The sequence below is a fragment of the Macaca mulatta genome, chromosome 9, assembly GCF_049350105.2.
Source record: "Macaca mulatta isolate MMU2019108-1 chromosome 9, T2T-MMU8v2.0, whole genome shotgun sequence".
NCBI lineage: Eukaryota > Metazoa > Chordata > Mammalia > Primates > Cercopithecidae > Macaca > Macaca mulatta.
The window spans coordinates 109,415,043-109,433,881 of record NC_133414.1 but is presented as its reverse complement, the minus strand read 5'-3'; the positions used below and the strand labels follow the sequence as shown (position 1 = coordinate 109,433,881).

The 18,839-nt window shown below is 53.1% G+C and overlaps 1 protein-coding gene and 1 long non-coding RNA gene across 14 annotated transcripts in view; both read left to right on the top strand.

The window, feature by feature from the left end:
* Nucleotides 1–18,839, top strand: part of RRP12 (ribosomal RNA processing 12 homolog) — a 47,887-nt gene that overhangs the window by 14,211 nt on the left and 14,837 nt on the right. For 10 of the 13 annotated variants that reach the window (XR_013398204.1, XR_013398203.1, XM_015147859.3 and 7 more), the window contains 16 exons: nt 1,910–2,008; nt 2,963–3,054; nt 6,658–6,769; nt 7,001–7,098; nt 7,573–7,687; nt 9,340–9,482; nt 9,693–9,814; nt 14,983–15,047; nt 15,140–15,302; nt 15,766–15,920; nt 16,169–16,236; nt 16,802–16,895; nt 17,897–18,055; nt 18,155–18,235; nt 18,390–18,495; nt 18,682–18,789. Coding sequence is in view for 11 of the 13 variants with exons in the window: in XM_015147859.3 (XP_015003345.2) it covers nt 1,910–2,008; nt 2,963–3,054; nt 6,658–6,769; nt 7,001–7,098; nt 7,573–7,687; nt 9,340–9,482; nt 9,693–9,814; nt 14,983–15,047; nt 15,140–15,302; nt 15,766–15,920; nt 16,169–16,236; nt 16,802–16,895; nt 17,897–18,055; nt 18,155–18,235; nt 18,390–18,495; nt 18,682–18,789 (1,780 nt within the window). In the remaining 2 variants the exon portion in view is untranslated. Of the gene's footprint in view, nt 1–1,909; nt 2,009–2,962; nt 3,055–6,657; nt 6,770–7,000; nt 7,099–7,572; nt 7,688–9,339; nt 9,483–9,692; nt 9,815–14,982; nt 15,048–15,139; nt 15,303–15,765; nt 15,921–16,168; nt 16,237–16,801; nt 16,896–17,896; nt 18,056–18,154; nt 18,248–18,389; nt 18,496–18,681; nt 18,790–18,839 lie in introns of all 13 variants that reach the window. The other 3 variants (XM_077947012.1, XM_077947011.1, XM_077947008.1) reach the window with 1 other exon arrangement.
* Nucleotides 3,225–5,958, top strand: LOC144331235 (uncharacterized). The gene is made up of 3 exons (XR_013398222.1): nt 3,225–3,689; nt 3,838–5,251; nt 5,818–5,958. It is a non-coding gene; the product is annotated as an uncharacterized LOC144331235 (long non-coding RNA).

Here is an 18,839-nt window from a genome sequence, read left to right as displayed (position 1 = left end):
ACAATCTTGGCTCACTGCAACCTCTGATTCCTGGGTTCAAGCAATTCTTCTGCCTCAGCCTCCCGAGTGGCTGGGATTACAGGCATGTACCACCACGCCTGGCTAATTTTTTGTACTTTTAGTAGAGATGGGGTTTCTCTATGTTGGTCAGACTGGTCTTGAACTCCCGACCTCAGGTGATCCGCCTGCCTCAGCCTCCCAAAGTGCTGGAATTACAGGCGTGAGCCACCCAATTTTTTTTAGCAGCTTTAAAGACACATGAAAAATGATTTCCTGTATTTCTACCATTTCTGGCACATTTCTGTAAATCTTTATACAGTCAGCCCTTTGTATGTGTGGGTCCCAAAGCCATAAATTCAACCAACCTTGGATTGAAAATATTTGGAAACTGGGCATGGCGGCACGTGCCTATAGTCCCAGCTGCTTGAGAGGTGGAAGTGGGAGGATTGCTTGAGCCCAGGAGGTCAAGGCTGCAGTGAACCCAGTGAGCTCTGGTCATGCCACTGCACTCCAGCTTGGGCAACAGAGCAAGAACCCTATGTCAGGAAAAAAAAAAAAAGAAAAAGGAAAAAAAGGAAGAAAGAAAAAGAAAAGAAAATATTCAGGAAAAAGAAAACGGTTGCTTGCTTCTGTACTGAATATGTACAGTGTTTTTTCCGTGTCATTATTCCCTAGACAACAGAGTGTAGCAACTATTTACATAGCATTTATGTCGTATTACGTATCATAAGTAATCCAGGTGATTTAAAGTATATGGGAGAATGCATGTAGGTTATATGCAAATATTACACCATTTAAAATAGAGACTTGGGCATTGGTAGTTTTTTATGTCCATAGGGAGTCCTGGAACCAATCCCCCCCCCACCAACTCACTGTGTATTCTCTTTTTTTTTTTTTTTTTTTTTTTGAGACAGAGTCTTGCTCTGTCGCCCAGGCTGGAGTGCAGTGGCGTGGTCTTGGCTCACTGCAAACTCCGCCTCCCGGGTTCACACCATTCTCCTGCTTCAGCCTCCTGAGTAGCTGGGACTACAGGCACCTGCCACCATGCCCGGCTGCTGTTTTGTATTTTTAGTACAGACGGGGTGTCACCGTGTTAGCCAGGATGGTCTCGATCTCCTGACCTCGTAATCCACCCACCTCGGCCTCCCAAAGTGCTGGGATTACAGGCGTGCGCCTCTGCGCCCAGCCTTGTGTATTCTTTTGTAGTGTTTATTTACATACATATTTTTAAAATTGAAAATATAAATAATATGATCATTGTTTAAAAGGAAAAAAAAAGTCAGAAGTGTATAAAGTAAAAATCTCCTTCCTTCCAAATTCTGTTTCTTAAGGTAGACAATGCGAATAACTTTCTGGTTATCCTTTCAGACATTTTCTCTTTGGGTAAACAAATATACATGATAAAACATGTAAAGGCCAGGAGCGGTGGCTCACACCTGTAACCTTAGCACGTGGGAGGCCAAGGCAGGAGGCAAGCAATTTGAGACCAGCTTGGGCAACATAGTAAGACAAGACTCTGTCTTTATAAAAATTTAAAAATTGGCCAGGCACAGTGGCATGCATCTGTATTGGTCTCATCCCTGTATCCGGCAACAGAGCGAGATTCTATCTCAAAAAAAAAAAAAAAAAAAAAAGCTGTAATTATAGCATGCAGACCGTTTATAGCCTGCTTTTTTGGCTGTTATGTTAAAACCATTTTGTTAATGTTTCTGTCTTTTTAAATCATTTAAAGGTTTTTCAGGGGCCTCCATGTCTTACTAAGGTGGCAGTCCTCAGGGTGTCTCTGTGCAGGGGGCATGTGTGAGGTTCAGGGGGCCCTCAACTCCCTAGCACACAGAGTGGAGTGGAATGTTGAGGGGTCCAGGGCCAGCTTTGTAGTTCCTTTCTAAGCCTGTGTGTCCCCCTCCAGCTGGTGACAGCCTGTGCCATGCAGGCCTTTCACAGCCTCTTCCATGCCAGGCCTGGCCTGAGCACCCTGTCGGCAGAGCTCAACGCCCAGATCATCACGGTGAGGCCTGTTGGTGGGGTGTGGGGGCATTGTGGAGGGGGGTCCTTTGGGAGGCTGTGCTGGGGGCACTGGCTCTGCGCCTTGTCTACAGAGTGAGGTTGGCTGGGCTGGGTTGTCCCAGTGGAAGAGGCCAGTAGACGGGGAAGGAGGATTGGAGTCCAGCCATCAAATTCACATCAGTGTCCCCAGGAGCTGGGACCTTGACCCTTGACCTAGTTAACTTTAATGAACTGTTTTGGCATAGTCTCGTGGTGCTCACAGATACCTTGAGCAGGGCTTTCTTTTTTTTTTTTTTTTTTTTTTGAGACGGAGTCTCGCTGTGTCGCCCAGGCTGGAGTGCAGTGGCCGGATCTCAGCTCACTGCAAGCTCTGCCTCCCAGGTTTTTAGCCATTCTCCTGCCTCAGCCTCCCGAGGAGCCGGGACTACAGGCGCCCGCCACCTCGCCCGGCTAGTTTTTTGTATTTTTTAGTAGAGACGGGGTTTCACCGTGTTAGCCAGGATGGTCTCGAACTCCTGACCTCGTGATCCGCCCGTCTCGGCCTCCCAAAGTGCTGGGATTACAGGCTTGAGCCACCGCGCCCGGCCTTGAGCAGGGCTTTCGACCTTAGAGGTCTGGGATGGATTTTGGGAGGGGGAACAGATCCCCCAAATTGTTAGCAAAATGTACGGCTTTTTTTCCCCAAAGAAGGCCTCTGGCTTTTGTCAGAGGCACAAAGGAGTGTGTGACCCATGATATTCCGCTGCTCCTAGAGGCTGTTCTCCCAAAGAATCAGAGCCGGGAGGGCTTCGTGGAGAAGGGAGAGGCAGGATCTGGGAAAGCCAAGGGGGCTGTGAGTGCCAGGGTCACAAGCACTGTACCCAGGACACTGCTGGTGCCAGGATGGTAAGGGGTTATCGTCATTGGGCTGTTGCAGACCCCACATGCTTAGTCACCTGCTTGTTCCCACCTTTAGGCCCTGTACGACTATGTTCCCAGTGAGAATGATTTACAGCCCCTGCTAGCCTGGCTTAAGGTCATGGAGAAAGCCCACATCAACCTGGTGAGGTACGGATGAAGGAGGGGTGCTTAGGGCCTCTGTCCAGGCTGCCGACGTGGGGGTGCTCTGGGCCTCTATCCAGGCTGCCGAGGTCGGGGTGCTTAGGGCCTGTGTCCAGGCTGCTGAGGTCGGGGGTCCTCAGGGCCTTCGTCCTGGCTGCCAAGGTTGGGAAGGGTCCTTTTTTTTTTTTTTTTTTGAGACGGAGTCTCGCTCTGTAGCCCAGGCTGGAGTGCAGTGGCCGGATCTCAGCTCACTGCAAGCTCCGCCTCCCAGGTCCACGCCATTCTCCGGCCTCAGCCTCCCGAGTAGCTGGGACTACAGGCGCCCGCCACCTCGCCCGGCTAGTTTTTTGTATTTCTTAGTAGAGACGGGGTTTCACCGTGTTAGCCAGGATGGTCTCAATCTCCTGACCTCGTGATCCACCCGTCTCGGCCTCCCAAAGTGCTGGGATTACAGGCTTGAGCCACCGCGCCCGGCTGGGAAGGGTCCTTAGGGCCTCCCTCCTGGCTGCCGAGGTTGTGGGGTCCTCAGGGCCTCCGTCCTGGCTGCCGAGGTTGGGGGTCCTCAGGGCCTCCCTCCTGGCTGCCGAGGTTGGGGGTCCTCAGGGCCTCCGTCCTGGCTGCCGAGGTTGGGGGTCCTCAGGGTCTCCGTCCTGGCTGCCGAGGTTGGGGGTCCTCAGGGTCTCCGTCCTGGCTGCTGAGTTTGTGGGGTCCTCAGGATCTCTGTCCTGGCGCCGAGGTGGAGGGTTCCTTAGGGCCTCTGTCCAGGCTGCCAAAGTCGGGGGTCCTCAGGGCCTCCGTCCTGGCTGCCAAAGTTGGGGGAGTCCTTCGGGCCTCTTTCCAGGCTGCCGAGGTTGGGGGTCCTCAGGGCCTCCGTCCAGGCTGCCAAGGTCGGGGGTCCTCAGGGCCTCTGTCCAGGCTGCAGAGGTTGCGGAGTTCTCAGGGCCTCTGTCCTGGCTGCCGAGGTTCGGGGTGCTCAGGGCCTCCATCCTGGCTTTTGAGGTTGGGGGTGCTCAGGGCCTCCATTCAGAGGCTGGATACGCTATTCAGCCTCTCGGGGCCTGACGGCATCTCCGTGTCAAATGAGCTACAGAGCAGCTCTTGTTTTTGTGAGGCACAGGGTAGGACGGTGCAGCTCGTTCTAACAGGGTCTGATTCCTGCCAGAGCGTTTGCCAGCCAGCCATGAGGAGCAGCAAGGTGGGCTGTGAGCCCTGCGTCCCAGGTTGAGGCCTGAGTTTCACCCTGCCTCTTGCTGCTCCCTGGCTGTGTCTTCCTGTGCGCTTAGTTTCCTGGCCATTGCATATCCTTTCTGTCGCTCCACTCCACTCTCGCCTGGACTGGTGGCTCCCTTCTCTAGGTTCCGTAGTCCCGGGAACCGACTTTCTGCTTTTGTGTCTGCATACTTTCAGGTTCGGGCTTGGCCACTTAATAGTAATTCCACTTTTCTGGAATAAGGCTGAGAAGAAATTGAGTATACAGTAACCAGTTGGTGACCTGCATGGAGGGAGGCAGGGGTCTCTTAGGCCTCATGGCTCTGTTTTGCTGGACCTGTCTTCTCCGCAGCTGAAGGGTTCCCGCAGCCTGCTCTCACCCAGGCGGCCTGCTCTCACCCAGGCGGCCTGCTCTCACCCAGGCGTGTGCCACACACTCTTCATCTGTGTTTCCTTTCACTAATCAAGGCAACCCCATGAGGAAGCGTTTAGCCCCAATTTATAAGCCAGAAACCGAGGCTCTGTGAGTGAGCTAGTCACACAGCCCCTGATGAGTAAGGTCAGGTCTCTGGCCTAGGTCTGCCCGGCCCAGGTCTGCCCAGCCCACATTCTTTTTCCTGCACCAAACTGCCTTTACTGGGAGGTGTCCAAAAATGGCAAAATCACCCCATTCACCACTTCTCAGATTTCATCCTGCAGGAGCACACCCACAGTCAGGCTCTAGTGTGCATCCCAGGATGCTTATCATCGCACTCTAGGTAACACATAAAAACTGGAAGCAAGCTAAATGTCCCATGGAGGGGTGAAATATAAACAATGAAGTACTGTGCAGCCATTAGAAACAATCAAAGTGGGCTTGGCACAGTGGCTTACACTTATAATCCCAGCACTTTAGGAGACCAAGGTGGGCAGATCACTTGAGGCCAGGAGTTTGAGACTAGCCTGGCCAAAATGGCAAAACTTCATCTTTACTAAAAATACAAAAATTATCTGGGTGTGGTGGTGCACACCTGTAATCCCAGCTACTTGGGAGGTTGAGGCACGAGAATCGCTTGAACCTGTGAGGTGAAGGTTGCAGTGAGCTGAGATCGCACCACTGCGCTCCAGCCTGGGTGACAAGGTGACCCTATCTCAAATAAAAACCCAAAAAACAAAAAACAGTCGAAGTGGTTGTATGTGCACTTACGTGGAAAGAATTCCAAGATATACTGGGAAAAAGCAAGACATAGAATAGCAGGTATGGTGTGATTGTTTCTCTATGTATACTCTGGAACCACATTGCTAAGGATGTGAATCCTGACCCCATTGCCAAGCTGGGTGGCCTTGGGCAACTTACTTGATTTCTCTGTGTCTTTCCTCATCTATAAAATGGAAAAATAACAGGATTTATCTCATTGGTTTTTTTGGGGTTTTTTTGTTTATTTATTTATTTATTTATTTATTTTTTGAGACGGAGTCTTGCTCTGTCGCCCAGGCTGGAGTGCAGTGGCCGGATCTCAGCTCACTGCAAGCTCCGCCTCCCGGGTTTACGCCATTCTCCTGCCTCAGCCTCCCGAGTAGCTGGGACTACAGGCGCCCACCACCGCGCCTGGCTAATTTTTTGTATTTTTTAGTAGAGACGGGGTTTCACCGTGTTAGCCAGGATGGTCTCGATCTCCTGACCTCGTGATCCGCCCGTCTTGGCCTCCCAAAGTGCTGGGATCTCATTGGTTTTTACAAGGTTTAAATGGATGTATGTTATATCAATGGTTGGTATATGATAAAGAGTTATATAAATGCTACCAGGCCAGGTGCTGTGGCTCATACCTGAATCACAGAGCTTTGGGAGGCCAAGACAGGAGGATCACTTGAGGCCAGGAGGTGGAGACTAACCTGGGAAACACAGTGAGATCCTGTCTCTACAAAAAATAAAAAGATAACTGAGCATGGTGGCTTGTGCCTATAGCCCCAGCTACTCAGGAGGCTGAGGTGGGAGGATCGCTTGAGCCCAGGAGTTTGAGACTCCGTGAGCTATGATTGCACCACTGCAAAAAAAAAAGTTAACAGAAGTTACTATTTTTATGTTTGTGCGTTTTAGAACTTCTGGAAGGGTATTTAAGAAACTTAACCTTGATTTTCCCCTGGGAAATGCATATAAGGGTCAGGCCAGAAGGGTGAGTTGGGGAAGGCATGCCCTTCATTTTACACCTTGAAGACCTGTTTGAATTTTTTACCACATGTAGTTATTACTTGAATGATAGTGCCTTTTTAAAAACCACCCACCCGAAGGGCCCTGTGGAGCCCTGCAGATCAGTGGGTTTGTGATTGTTTTCAGACCTGGGCCATCTCAGCCCTGAGCTCTGGTTGCCCGGGTCCCCAGGGCTCAGGGCCAGGCCCCACAGAAACCTTTTGTTTTGACAGGTTGCAGTGGGACCTGGGGCTAGGCCACCTCCCTCGCTTTTTTGGAACCGCGGTGACCTGCCTCCTTTCCCCACACTCGCAAGTGGTGACTGCTGCCACGCAGAGCCTCAAGGTACTGCAACTTTAGCTGAGGAAGCAGAGAACACGGGGGCTTCTGCGGGCTGCCCTGTCTTTCCCAGCACTGGCCCCAGGCTACCAGCTCAGGCCCAGAGAGGCCGCTCTCAAAATGGGAGATAGGTTTCTTTGAAGCTTTCTTAGACTCCCAGGAAGCTATCGCCTGGGAGGGGAGAGTGGTCCTGGGGGGCTACCTTGAGCCCAGAAAGCCTGTGGCCTCTCTTTGCAGGAGATCCTGAAGGAATGCGTGGCTCCCCACATGGCTGATGTTGGCTCCGTGACCTCCTCAGCCTCGGGCCCTGCCCAGTCTGTTGCCAAGATGTTCAGGTGAGGATATGGGGTCCGCATTAGGAAGGGATGGTGGTACCTTGAGGAAAGTTCTATATAATACGAATGCTCCACTGTCCACCTGCTGTGGGTCAGGCTTGCAGTGGCAGTGCTTTACGGGATTGCAGGCTGCTTACTGAACATCTGTCAGAGCAGCTACCATGGACTTGAGCGCCTGCCATATTTTAGCCACACCTTACCTCTTGGTTTCCTAGTGGTTTCCCCATCTGAAGTTGGGTCAGATAACCACCTCATCAATTTTTCTTTAAGCACTAGCATTATCTAAATTAAACTCTTCACATATGGAGTGTGGGCATGTCACAAATGTTAGTTCTCTTCCGTTGTCTGTCCTGGGGCCCCATTCTTGCTGGCCAGCTAGCATCTGTAGCTCAGGGTGCTGGTCATTGACTTTCTCTGGTGGGGGGCACAGGGTGGCGTGTGACCGTGGCCCTGACTGCGCCGCCCCCTTGGCAGGGCAGTGGAGGAGGGCCTGACATACAAATTCCATGCGGCCTGGAGCTCCGTGTTGCAGCTGCTGTGTGTCTTTTTTGAGGTGTGTGGGAGACAGGCCCACCCTGTGATGAGGAAGGTGAGTGGGGAGCGACTGGGGCCAGGGCAGGAGGTGGTGCTGGCCCTTGGACTGTGGGCTCCTGGAGGGCATGTGTGTCTGTTATCTGCACTCTGCTCCCCACCCTACCCTGACAGGGCCATAGCAGGTGCCCCATGCAGTATCCCCTGGAAGGTGACTGGGCCAATAAGGGAGGGGCAGGAAAAAGGGTGGGAGTCCCCCCACCTGCTCACTAGTCTTTGCTAGAGTTGCTGGTTTTGAAGCTTGGGGAATCTATTTGCTTTCCCTTACCCCCAGCCCTTATCTTTTTTTTTTTTTTTTTTTTTTTGAGACGGAGTCTCGCTCTGTCGCCCGGGCTGGAGTGCAGTGGCCGGATCTCAGCTCACTGCAAGCTCCGCCTTCCGGGTTTACGCCATTCTCCTGCCTCAGCCTCCCGAATAGCTGGGACTACAGGCGCCCGCCACCTCGCCCGGCTAGTTTTTTGTATTTTTTTTAGTAGAGACGGGGTTTCACCGTGTTAGCCAGGATGGTCTCGATCTCCTGACCTCGTGATCCGCCCCCCTCGGCCTCCCAGAGTGCTGGGATTACAGGCTTGAGCCACCACGCCCGGCCGCCCTTATCTTTTACATTTCAGTTATCTAAGTTTCCTGTAACCAGTGAGTATAGCGTTGATGTTCTCAACAGCCCTACTAGGTTCCAGGAAGGTTCCTCCAGTCCAGGGTTAACCATTTAAGGATCAGGGATCACTCAGGGATCCTGAGCAGACCCTAGTCCAGGAGAGAGTAGGGGCCTGAGGAAGCCCCCAGACTGGTCCCACATCAGCAGAGGCAGCAGCTCCTGGCCTTGTGGGGCCTTCCTTGCTGACTCCCTCCCATGCTGGAAAAAAGGAACCCTAGTGGGAGGACAGGGTCTCCCTCAAGAGGCCTGGCCGGAGCCCTCATAGATTAGGTTGACCAATTTGGCTTTTTTTTTTTTTTTTTGAGACGGAGTCTAGCTCTGTTGCCCAGGCTGGAGTGCAGTGGCCGGATCTCAGCTCACTGCAAGCCCCGCCTCCCGGGTTCACGCCATTCTCCTGCCTCAGCCTCCCGAGTAGCTAGGAGTACAGGCGCCCGCCACCTCGCCCGGCTAATTTTTTTTGTATTTTAGTAGAGACGGGGTTTCACCGTGTTAGCCAGGATGGTCTCGATCTCCTGAACTTGTGATCCGCCCGTCTCGGCCTCCCAAAGTGCTGGGATTACAGGCTTGAGCCACCGCGCCCGGCCTCCAATTTGGCTTTATACAAGAGGCCAGGCAGGGCCATGAAAGTGTGACTGGGGGAGGGCTGTGGCCCGGGTGAACCCAAGGGTGCAGCTTTGTCTCCTCAGCGCCTGCTGATTTGCTAATTGTTGCATGCAGACAAGATAAATTTGTCCCATTTTCGAAGATAAATTGGAAATCTACATTTGTGTTGAAATTTCCTAATTTTTATATGTCGTTAAATGTAACAGAATTTTGTAAAATCCTAGGCCCTGGGATTTTATAGTCACCAGTGGTTAATTGGGTTCTCACTCTGTACCCTCTGGTGTAGCGTTGAACTCAGGCCCAGAATTCCGGCCTCATCCTTCGGCGGGGTCTTGTCATGGGTCCCAGCTTTTGAGCATGTCTTGATGTGTGGTCACTCATCTCTGCTCCAGTGCCTCCAGTCCCTGTGTGACCTGCGCCTCTCCCCTCATTTCCCCCACACGGCGGCTCTCGACCAGGCAGTGGGGGCTGCGGTGACCAGTATGGGACCTGAGGTGGTGCTGCAGGCTGTGCCTTTGGAAATTGATGGCTCTGAGTAAGTGTGGCCCTGGCTGGCTTCCTGACAAGCCCCAGACATATTCTCTCCCCTGGAAAGGATGTCTGCTGCTGTGGACTAAAGTCTGTGTGAGTGCAGGGCTCGGGAGGAGGGGCCAGAGGAGGTCTCGCTCTGTCCTGGGCTCAGTACGCTATGCACTGCCCTCAGGGCTGTCCCCTCGTCCTCACTGGGTTCTTCCCATTCTCCCAGGGAGACTCTGGATTTCCCACGGAGCTGGCTGCTACCTGTCATCCGAGACCACGTTCAGGAAACGCGACTTGGTTTCTTCACCACCTACTTCTTGCCCTTGGCTAACACCCTGAAGAGCAAAGGTAGAAGTGCCTGTGTGTGACCTGAGGCTCCCCACAGTCCTGAAGGCTTCACAGATGGGATTGGGAAGGGTGCTGAGTCCCACACATCCAGCCTTCAAGACATTTGACAACATCCCTCTGCCAAGCAGGTGGCCAGCCAGTGCTCGAGTGCCTGTCTCCCTCCCTGCTGCTCTGAGGCGTGGCCAGGTAGCCCGCCCTGTGGCAGAGCTTGCCCTGTGAGACAGGAGCTGCCTCCACATTGAGCTGCCCCAACTGGGCCTTGTTCTTTCCCTTTGGATCACAGAGAACAGCTGTGCCCCTTCTTCCTCACGCAAGCCCTTGAGATCGATTTTGTAAAAGTTTGTGATACATTTGTTTATACGTATATATACTTTTATATACTTCTAGGTGTATTTATTTATTTGTTTGCTTTATTATTTTTTTTTTTGAGATGGAGTTTTGCTCTTGTTGCCCAGGCTGGAGTGCAGTGGCTGATCTCAGCTCACTGCAACCTCTGCCTCCCAGGTTCAAGCGATTCTCCTGCCTCAGCCTCTCAAGTAGCTGGGATTACAAGTGCCCACCACCACACCCGGCTAATTTTTTGTATTTTTAGTAGAAATGGGGTTTCACCATATTGACCAGGCTGGTTTTGAACTCCTGACCTCAGGTAATCCACTTGCCTTGGCCTGCCAAAGTCCTGGGGTTACAGGCGTGAGCCACCATGCCCAGCCTGTAGGTATATATTTTTATTATTTATTTATTTATTTATTTATTTTACTTTTTTTTTTTTTTGAGACAGAGTCTCGCTGTGTCGCCCAGGCTGGAGTGCAGTGGCACGATCTCGGCTCACTACAAGCTCCGCCTTCCAGGTTCACGCCATTCTTCTGTCTCAGCCTCCCGAGTATTTGGGACTACAGGCGCCTGCCACCACGCCGGGCTTTTTTGTATTTTTAGTAGAGACAGGGTTTTATCCTGTTAGCCAGGATGGTCTGGATCTCCTGACCTTGTGATCCGCCCGCCTTGGCCTCCCAGAGTGCTGGGATTACAGGCGTGAGCCACCGCGCCCGGCCTATTTATTTTTTTGAGATGGAGTCTCACTCTGTCTCCCAGGCTGGACTGCAGTGGTGCAGTCTCGGCTCACTGCAACCTCCACCTTCCCAATTCAAGTGATTCTCCTGCCTCAGCCTCTCGAGTAGCTGGGATTACAGGCACCCACCACCGCACCTGGCTAATTTTTGTATTTTTAGTAGTGACAGGGTTTTGCCATGGCAGCCAGGCTGGTCTCAAACTCCTGACCTCAGGTGATCTGCCCGCCCCGGCCTCCCGAAGTGCTGGGATTACAGATGTGAGCCACCACGCCTAGCCAGGTGTATTTATATATATGAGTATATATGTACGTACATATACAGTCACACACCACATGACGTTTCAATGATGGTGGTCTCATAAGATGATAATACCATATTTTACTGTACTTTTTCAGTATTTACTTGTGTTTAGATATACACATTCTTAGCATTGTATTACAGTTGCCTGCAGCACTCAGTACAGCAACATGCTGTCCAGGTTTTAGCCTAGGAGCAATAGACTACCCCACATAGCCCAGGTGTGTAGGGGCTGTGCCATCTAGGTTTGTGTAAATACACTCTATGCTATTAACACAATAAAATCACCTACCAACGCATTTCTCAGAACGCACCCTGTCAAGCGATGCGCGACTGTAGGTGATATATGTGTATTTGAAAATGATGATTACCCCAGAGGTGTTCTTTCTTCAGGCTGCACATCCCCAATCCCCTGCCCCTCTCCTTTCAGACATAGTTTCTTATCCTTCGTGATCATGGTCTCCTCTCTCCATTTTCCTCTAGTTTACTCCTGACCTGTGTTAGGCAGACTCAGGCCTACATGAGGATAGGCAGAGCATCGGGTTACATTGCTCGACCTAGTGATGACTTCAGGAGATTTTCGTTTTCATTGGATTTTGAGGATCTAGGGCAGCATTGCTAAACTATTTCATCCACTGTCTGTTTTTGTAGATAAATTTTCTTGTTTTTTTGGTTTTTTTGAGACGAATTCTCGCTCTTTTCCCCCAGGCTGGAGTGCAATGGCGCGATCTCAGCTCACTGCAATCTCCGCCTCCTGGGTTCAAGAGATTCTCCTGCCTCAGCCTCCCGAGGAGCTGGGATTACAGGCATCTGCCACCACACCCAGCTAATTTTGTATTTTTAGTAGAGACGGGGTTTCACCATGTTGGCCAGGCTGATCTCGAACGCCTGACCTCAGGCGGTCTACCTGCCTTGGCCTCCCAAAGTGTTGGGATTACAGGTATGAGCCACGGTGCCCAGCCTGTAAATAAAATTTTATTGGAACACAGCCACATTTATTCTTGCTCTGTCACCCAGGCTGGAGTGCAGTGGCGTGATCTCAGCTCACTGCAACTTCCGCCTCCTGGATTCAAGCGATTCTCCTGCCTCAGCCTCCCAAGTAGCTAGGACTACAGGCACATGCCACCATACCCGGCTCACTTTTAAAAAATTTTTTGTGTTTTTAGTACAGATGGAGTTTCACCATGTTGGCCAGGCTGGTCTCAAACTCCTGACCTCAGATGATCTGCCTGCCTCGGCCTCCCAAAGTGCTGGGAGTACAGGCGTGAACCACCATGCCCAGCCTGTCACACTACTTTTTTTTTTTTTTTTTTTTTTTTTTTTTTTTTGAGACGGAGTCTTGCTCTGTCGCCCAGGCTGGAGTGCAGTGGCGCAATCTCGGCTCACTGCAAGCTCCGCCTCCCGGGTTCACGCCATTCTCCTGCCTCAGCCTCCCGAGTAGCTGGGACTACAGGCGCCCACAACCGCACCCGGCTAATTTTTTGTATTTTTAGTAGAGACGGGGTTTCACCGTGGTCTCGATCTCCTGACCTTGTGATCCGCCCGCCTCGGCCTCCCAAAGTGCTGGGATTACAGGCGTGAGCCACCGCGCCCGGCATGTCACACTACTTTTTAATGACAGAGTTATTGTGATAGAAATCATATGTATTGCAGGCTGGCCACAGTGGCTCACACCTGTAATCCCAGCACTTGGGGAGGCTGAGGCGAGTAGAGCACCTGAAGTCAGGAGCTTGAGACCAGCCTGGCCAACATGGTGAAACCCTCTCTTTACTAAAAATACAAAAATTAGCCAGGCATGGTGGTGGGTGCCTATAATCCCAGATACTTGGGAGGCTGAGGCAGGAGAATCACTTGAACCCGAGCGGGGCGGAGGTTGCAGTGAGCTGAGATCGCGCCACTGCACTCCAGCCTGGGCAACTGAGTGAGAGTCTGTCTCAAAAAACAAAAAAAGAAAAATATAAATCATATGGCCTGCCAAGCTTAAAGTACTGGCCCTTTTGCACAAAAAATTGGCTGACTCCTGGTCTAGGGCAGTGGTTCTCAACAAGGGGGGTGATTTTGCTGCCCGTAGGACATTTGGCAATGCCTGGAGACATTTTTGGTTGTTACCGTTGCGGGAAGGGTGCTCTGGCATCTAGTGGATAGAGGTCAGGATGCTGCTAAGCACCCTGCAATGCACAGGACGGCCTCACACAACAAAAAGTACCAGGCCTAAAATTTCCACATTGTCAAGATTGCGAAACCCTGCTCTAGGGCATGGTTTCCTGGTTTCACACATGATCTTGTGAGAATATACAGGAAGTGCTTAGAGAAGAAAGTAAGGCCGGGCACAGTGGCTCATGCCTGTAATCCCAGCACTTTGGGAGGCTGAAATGGGCGGATCATGAGGTCAGGAGTTCGAGACCAGCCTAAACAACATAGAGAAACCCCTGAAATGGGCGGATCATGAGGTCAGGAGTTTGAGACCATCCCGGCTAACATGGTGAAATCCCGTCTCTACTAAAAATACAAAAATTAGCTGGGCATGGTGGCACGTGCCTGTAATCCCAGCTACTCGGCAGGCTGAGGCAGTGGCTTACGCCTGTAATCCCAACACTCTGAGAGGCTGAGGCAGAAGGATTGTATGAGGCCAAGAATTCAAGAACAGCCTGGGCAACATAGCAAGACTCCGTCCTTGGTGCAAGCTCTACCTTCCGGGTTCATACCATTCTCCTGCCTCAGCCTCCTGAGTAGCTGGGACTACAGGCGCCCCCCACCACGCCTGGCTAATTTTTTGTATTTTTAGTAGAGACGGGATTTCACCGTGTTAGCTGGGATGGTCTCGATCTCCTGACCTCATGATCCGCCCACCTCAGCCTCCCAAAGTGCTGAGATTGCAGGCGTGAGCCACCGCGCCCGGGCTGTTTATGTTTTTAAAAGTGGGCATGTGGCTGGGCGCAGTGTTATACACCTGTAATCCCAGCACTTTGGGAGGCCGAGGCATGTGGATCGCTTGAATTTAGGAATTCGAGACCAGTCTGGGCAACGTGGTGAAACCTTGTGTCTACAAAAAGTTAGCTGGGTGTGGTGGCATGCGCGCCTGTAGTCCCTGCTACTTGGGAGGCTGAGGTAGGAAGATCACGTGAGCCTGGGAGGTCAAGGCTGCAGTGAGCCCAGATTGCACCACTGCACTCCAGCCTAGGACACAAAGTGAGACCCTGTCTCAAAAAAAAAAAAAACACACAAAAAAAGTGGGCATGTGTTTAAAGAAGTATAAAACAATTACAAGAAACAGAGGCTAGCTGGGCACAGTGGCTAACGCCTGTAATCGCAGCACTTTGGGAGGCTGAGGCGGGCGGATCACGAAGTCAGGAGATCAAGACCATCCTGGGTAACATGGTGAAACCCCGTCTCTACTAAAAATACAAAAAATTAGCCAGGCATGGTGGCAGGCACCTGTAGTCCCAGCTGCTCGGGAGGCTAAGGCAGGAGAATGGCGTGAACCTGGGAGGTGGAGCTTGCAGTGAGCCGAAATCGCGCCACTGCACTCCAGCCTGGGCAACAGAGCAAGACTCTGTCTCAAAAAAAAAAAAAAGAAACAGAGGCTATCTCTGGGGGAGTGGGAGTATGAAGAGACGTTTGCTTTCTGTTTATTATAGGTTCATTTTAGTATTTTAGAATGAACAGGTATGATTTAATTTATGGGGATGGGGGGAAGTCACCCATATTGCTGTCCTCATCATTGGGCTTCTGGTTTGGTTTGGTAATAAGGCCGTTGGCTGGGAGGGTGCTGGGCTCATACTCTGTCCCTGTGTCACACTGCAGCCATGGACCTGGCTCAGGCAGGCAGCACAGTGGAGTCTAAGATCTACGACACACTCCAGTGGCAGGTAAGGGTCAACTAGGGGAGGGGGTGGGGAGAAGCACACAGGGGCACGGGTGGCTGCATGTCACTTTCCTTTACTGTCCCCTCCTTCTCCAGATCTGGACACTTCTGCCTGGATTCTGCACGAGGCCCACGGATGTGGCCACCTCCTTCAAAGGGCTGGCACGGACGCTGGGCACGGCCATCAGCGAGCGTCCAGACCTGAGGGTCACCGTGTGCCAGGCCCTGCGTACCCTCATCACCAAGGGCTGCCAGGCAGGTACGTGGGGGCTGGGGAGGATGACACAGGTCCCTGGCCCTATCCCCTGGCTTGCTACGCTCCTTTCCAAGCAGAGTCACAGAGACTTGCCTCTGGGGCTCATCCTTTGCTGCTTCTGCTGCAGACCCCAGGGGATGGTAGGAGGCTGGAAATCACCCTTCCCTCTTACCTTTACTTCCAGTGTGCTGACAGCTGCTGCGGGTTTGTTCAGTTAGTGTCGAAGGCTTTACTCTGTGGCTGCCACTTTGCTGGCTCCCTGGAGTTGGAGCCATTGAGGACCACGGGCCACTGGGGCAGCAGGCTCTCCATGCCCTGGCTCAGCTCCTGCCACAGAGAGCCCCCAACCTGTGGGTTCCCAGTCCTGCCAGCTCCCCTAAGAGAAGGCCTCTGGGCCACAGCCCAGCAGCCACTGAGGCACAGCCAACTCCTGTGCCTTTAGTGCAAACTTTGGTCCTTTTGCCAGAGGCCGACCGTGTTGAAGTGAGTCGTTTTGCTAAGAACTTTCTGCCAATCCTCTTCAACCTGTATGGGCAGCCCGTGGCAGCCGGGGACACTCCAGCCCCTCGCCGGGCTGTGCTGGAAACCATCAGAACTTACCTCACCATCACTGACACTCAGGTGAGCCATGAGAGGGAGGGAAGGAGGGAGGAGGGTAGCTCTCAGGTGGGCAGTGTCAGAGAGGCAGAGACCCTACCCACCAGGGCTCATGTGGGTCTCTGCGTTCTGGAGCACATACCAGCAGTCGTGGCTTGGGCAGGGCTGGGGGCTGCTGGTGGTGGGGAGGCCGCTCTGGGACTGCTGCCATTGCTGCTTTCTTTTGCTCCTCCTCAACGACTCTCTCCTCCTCATTCCGTCGGGGCCTCAAGTTGGTGAACAGTCTCCTGGAAAAAGCCAGTGAGAAGGTGCTCGACCCTGCCAGCTCTGACTTTACCAGGTAACATGCTCAGGGCCTCCCACTTGAGCTGGAGCATCCCAGGGAGCTGGAGGGTGCATCTGGCAGAACACTGTGGGTTCCCTCTTGCATTATTTAAGGAAGTCTTGAGGTATTAATTGTCTAGGCTGTGCTGAGAGGCTGTGCTGACTAGTTCCTTCTTCCTGGAGAGACTATTTAGTCTGCTAGGGAGGAACAAGGACCCAGGAGACACATTGCCCAGGTTCTGATCCCAGCCCCATCACTTATGGGCTGTGTGACCTTGGACAAATTACTTATCCATTCTGCCTCTAAGACCTCATCTGTAAAATGGGCATGATAATCATTCTTGCAACAAGGTTGCTATGAGGATTGAAGGAGTTAGCAAGTGTAAAACACCAGGAACAGTGCCTGGTACGTGATGAATGCTCAATTAGGTGCTAGCTATTACTGTTCATGAGCTCCTTCAAGCCCCTTGTCCTCACCCTGACTTCTCCCACCTCCCCGTACCCAGTAGACATAAGAACACTGGTAGTCTGCGCCCTTCTCCAGCTCCCCACCCCTCTCCTTGGTCTCCTGCCCCGAGCAGATTGTCTGTCCTGGACCTGGTCGTGGCCTTGGCTCCGTGTGCTGACGAAGCCGCCATCAGCAAGCTGTACTCCACCATCCGGCCCTACCTAGAGGTGAGCCTCTGGCCAGGAGCCCCACACAGCCACGCTTGGGGGCAGGTGGGTTGTGGGAAGGTGGGGCCTGTTCTCATGTCTTTATCCCTTGCTGCTTCCCAAAATCAGGTCCCTGTCTGCTTTCTCCTGCAGTGGCTTCCCTTTGTGTCCTGTGTAGCCCATCTGTCTTGTAGGTCCCAAAGGGACTGAAATGCACAGCAGTGCTTAGGCCTTGCCTGCTGAGTGACTCTTGTAGAACCAAGGCCATGCTTCTTTGCCTGGCTTACTCCCCAGGCCCATCCCAGACCGGCCTGAGCTTCATCCCACCCATTCCACTCTCGTCTACCCCTGCTGCAGCCTCCTTCAGCTGCCTTAAGGCCCCCTGATATAACAGGCCCCGTCTGTGCCTTTGCGGGGTTTAGGTCCTAGGCTTGAAATGCCCTCTGCTGTGGCCAGCAACTCTGCAGATCTCAGCCCACCACTGACCCCCTGAAAGCTGCCCCCACTGCCACAGTTTAGTAGCAGTTACCTAATAGTATGAGAAGTGCTCTGGGGCAGCACTGCAGGTGGACATGGAAATCCAGGGCCAGGTCACCTCACCTCAGGAAAGGTGTCCGGGGTTGGGGGTTGGGGGATTGTGACAGAGAGCTGGCTTAGAGGAGCAAGGAGTTGTCAGTCTTGGAAGGTGAGAGAGGAGTGCTCCGGCTGGAAAGAGCAGCAGGTGTGCAGGCCTTGGCACGTGCCAGGCACCATGAGCTCAGGCCGCTGGAGGGAGTACTGTCTGGAGCTGGGCGAGTGGAGTGGATTGGTGGGCCGCACGGCACACACCCCCAACCCCTGTGCCTTGCCCAGGAGTTAACCACTTGCTGTCCACATTCCACTGGTCCTATGTCAGGCCACGTGAGCCCCCGCGGGGCAGGGCCCGCTTCTGCTCAGAATCCCTCCAGTACTGGGGGATGCTCCATGGATGGCATTGGACGGGGGTGAGCCCCAGGCCTCCCTCACCTGTTCCTGTCTGCCAGAGTAAGGCCCACGGGGTGCAGAAGAAGGCCTACCGAGTGCTGGAGGAGGTGTGTGCCAGTCCTCAGGGCCCCGGGGCCCTCTTCGTGCAGAGCCACCTGGAGGACCTGAAGAAGACGCTGCTGGACTCGCTGCGAAGCACCTCCTCGCCCGCCAAGAGGGTGAGGGCTCTAGGGCAACACCAGGAAAGGAGCCACTGTTGAGGCTTGTGGGGTGGAGGTAGCATTGAGGGGTCCTGACTGGTAGCCCCCTGCCCACAGCCCCGTTTGAAGTGCCTCCTACACATCGTGAGGAAGCTCTCAGCTGAGCATGAGGAGTTCATCACTGCCCTCGTCCCAGAGGTGAGTGTGCAGGTGTGTTTTAGAGAGGTTCCCTGGAATGTAGCTCTTAAGGGCCTCAGGATCCAGGGAGGGCAGTGATGGGGGTCGGGGGACTCGATTCGCTGCCCAGCCGGATGGCTTAGGGAGCAGATGCTGATGGGGCTGTCTTGGCCAGGTGATTCTGTGCACCAAGGAGGTGTCGGTGGGCGCACGGAAGAATGCTTTTGCGCTGCTCGTGGAGATGGGCCATGCTTTCCTAAGGTTTGGCTCGAACCAGGAAGGTGAGGCCCGGGTGATGCGGGCTGGGGGTGGACACTCTGCTTATAGACTGGGTGTGGGGAAGCACCCCTCAAAAAAGGTGGAGAGAGCTCTGTGCCCTGGCCCTGGGCAGGCTGCTCCTCTCTGGCCCTCAGTCCCCCTACCTAATGGGTCCTTCTTGCTTGACCCACCTTGGTCTCTGTCCCCAGAGGCCCTGCAGCGCTACCTCGTCCTGATCTACCCTGGCCTGGTGGGCGCGGTGACCATGGTCAGCTGCAGCATCCTGGCCCTGACCCACCTCCTTTTCGAGTTTAAAGGTAAATGCTTATTTCTAGAAGGTCTGAGAAGCTCTCGGGGTAGGAAGATG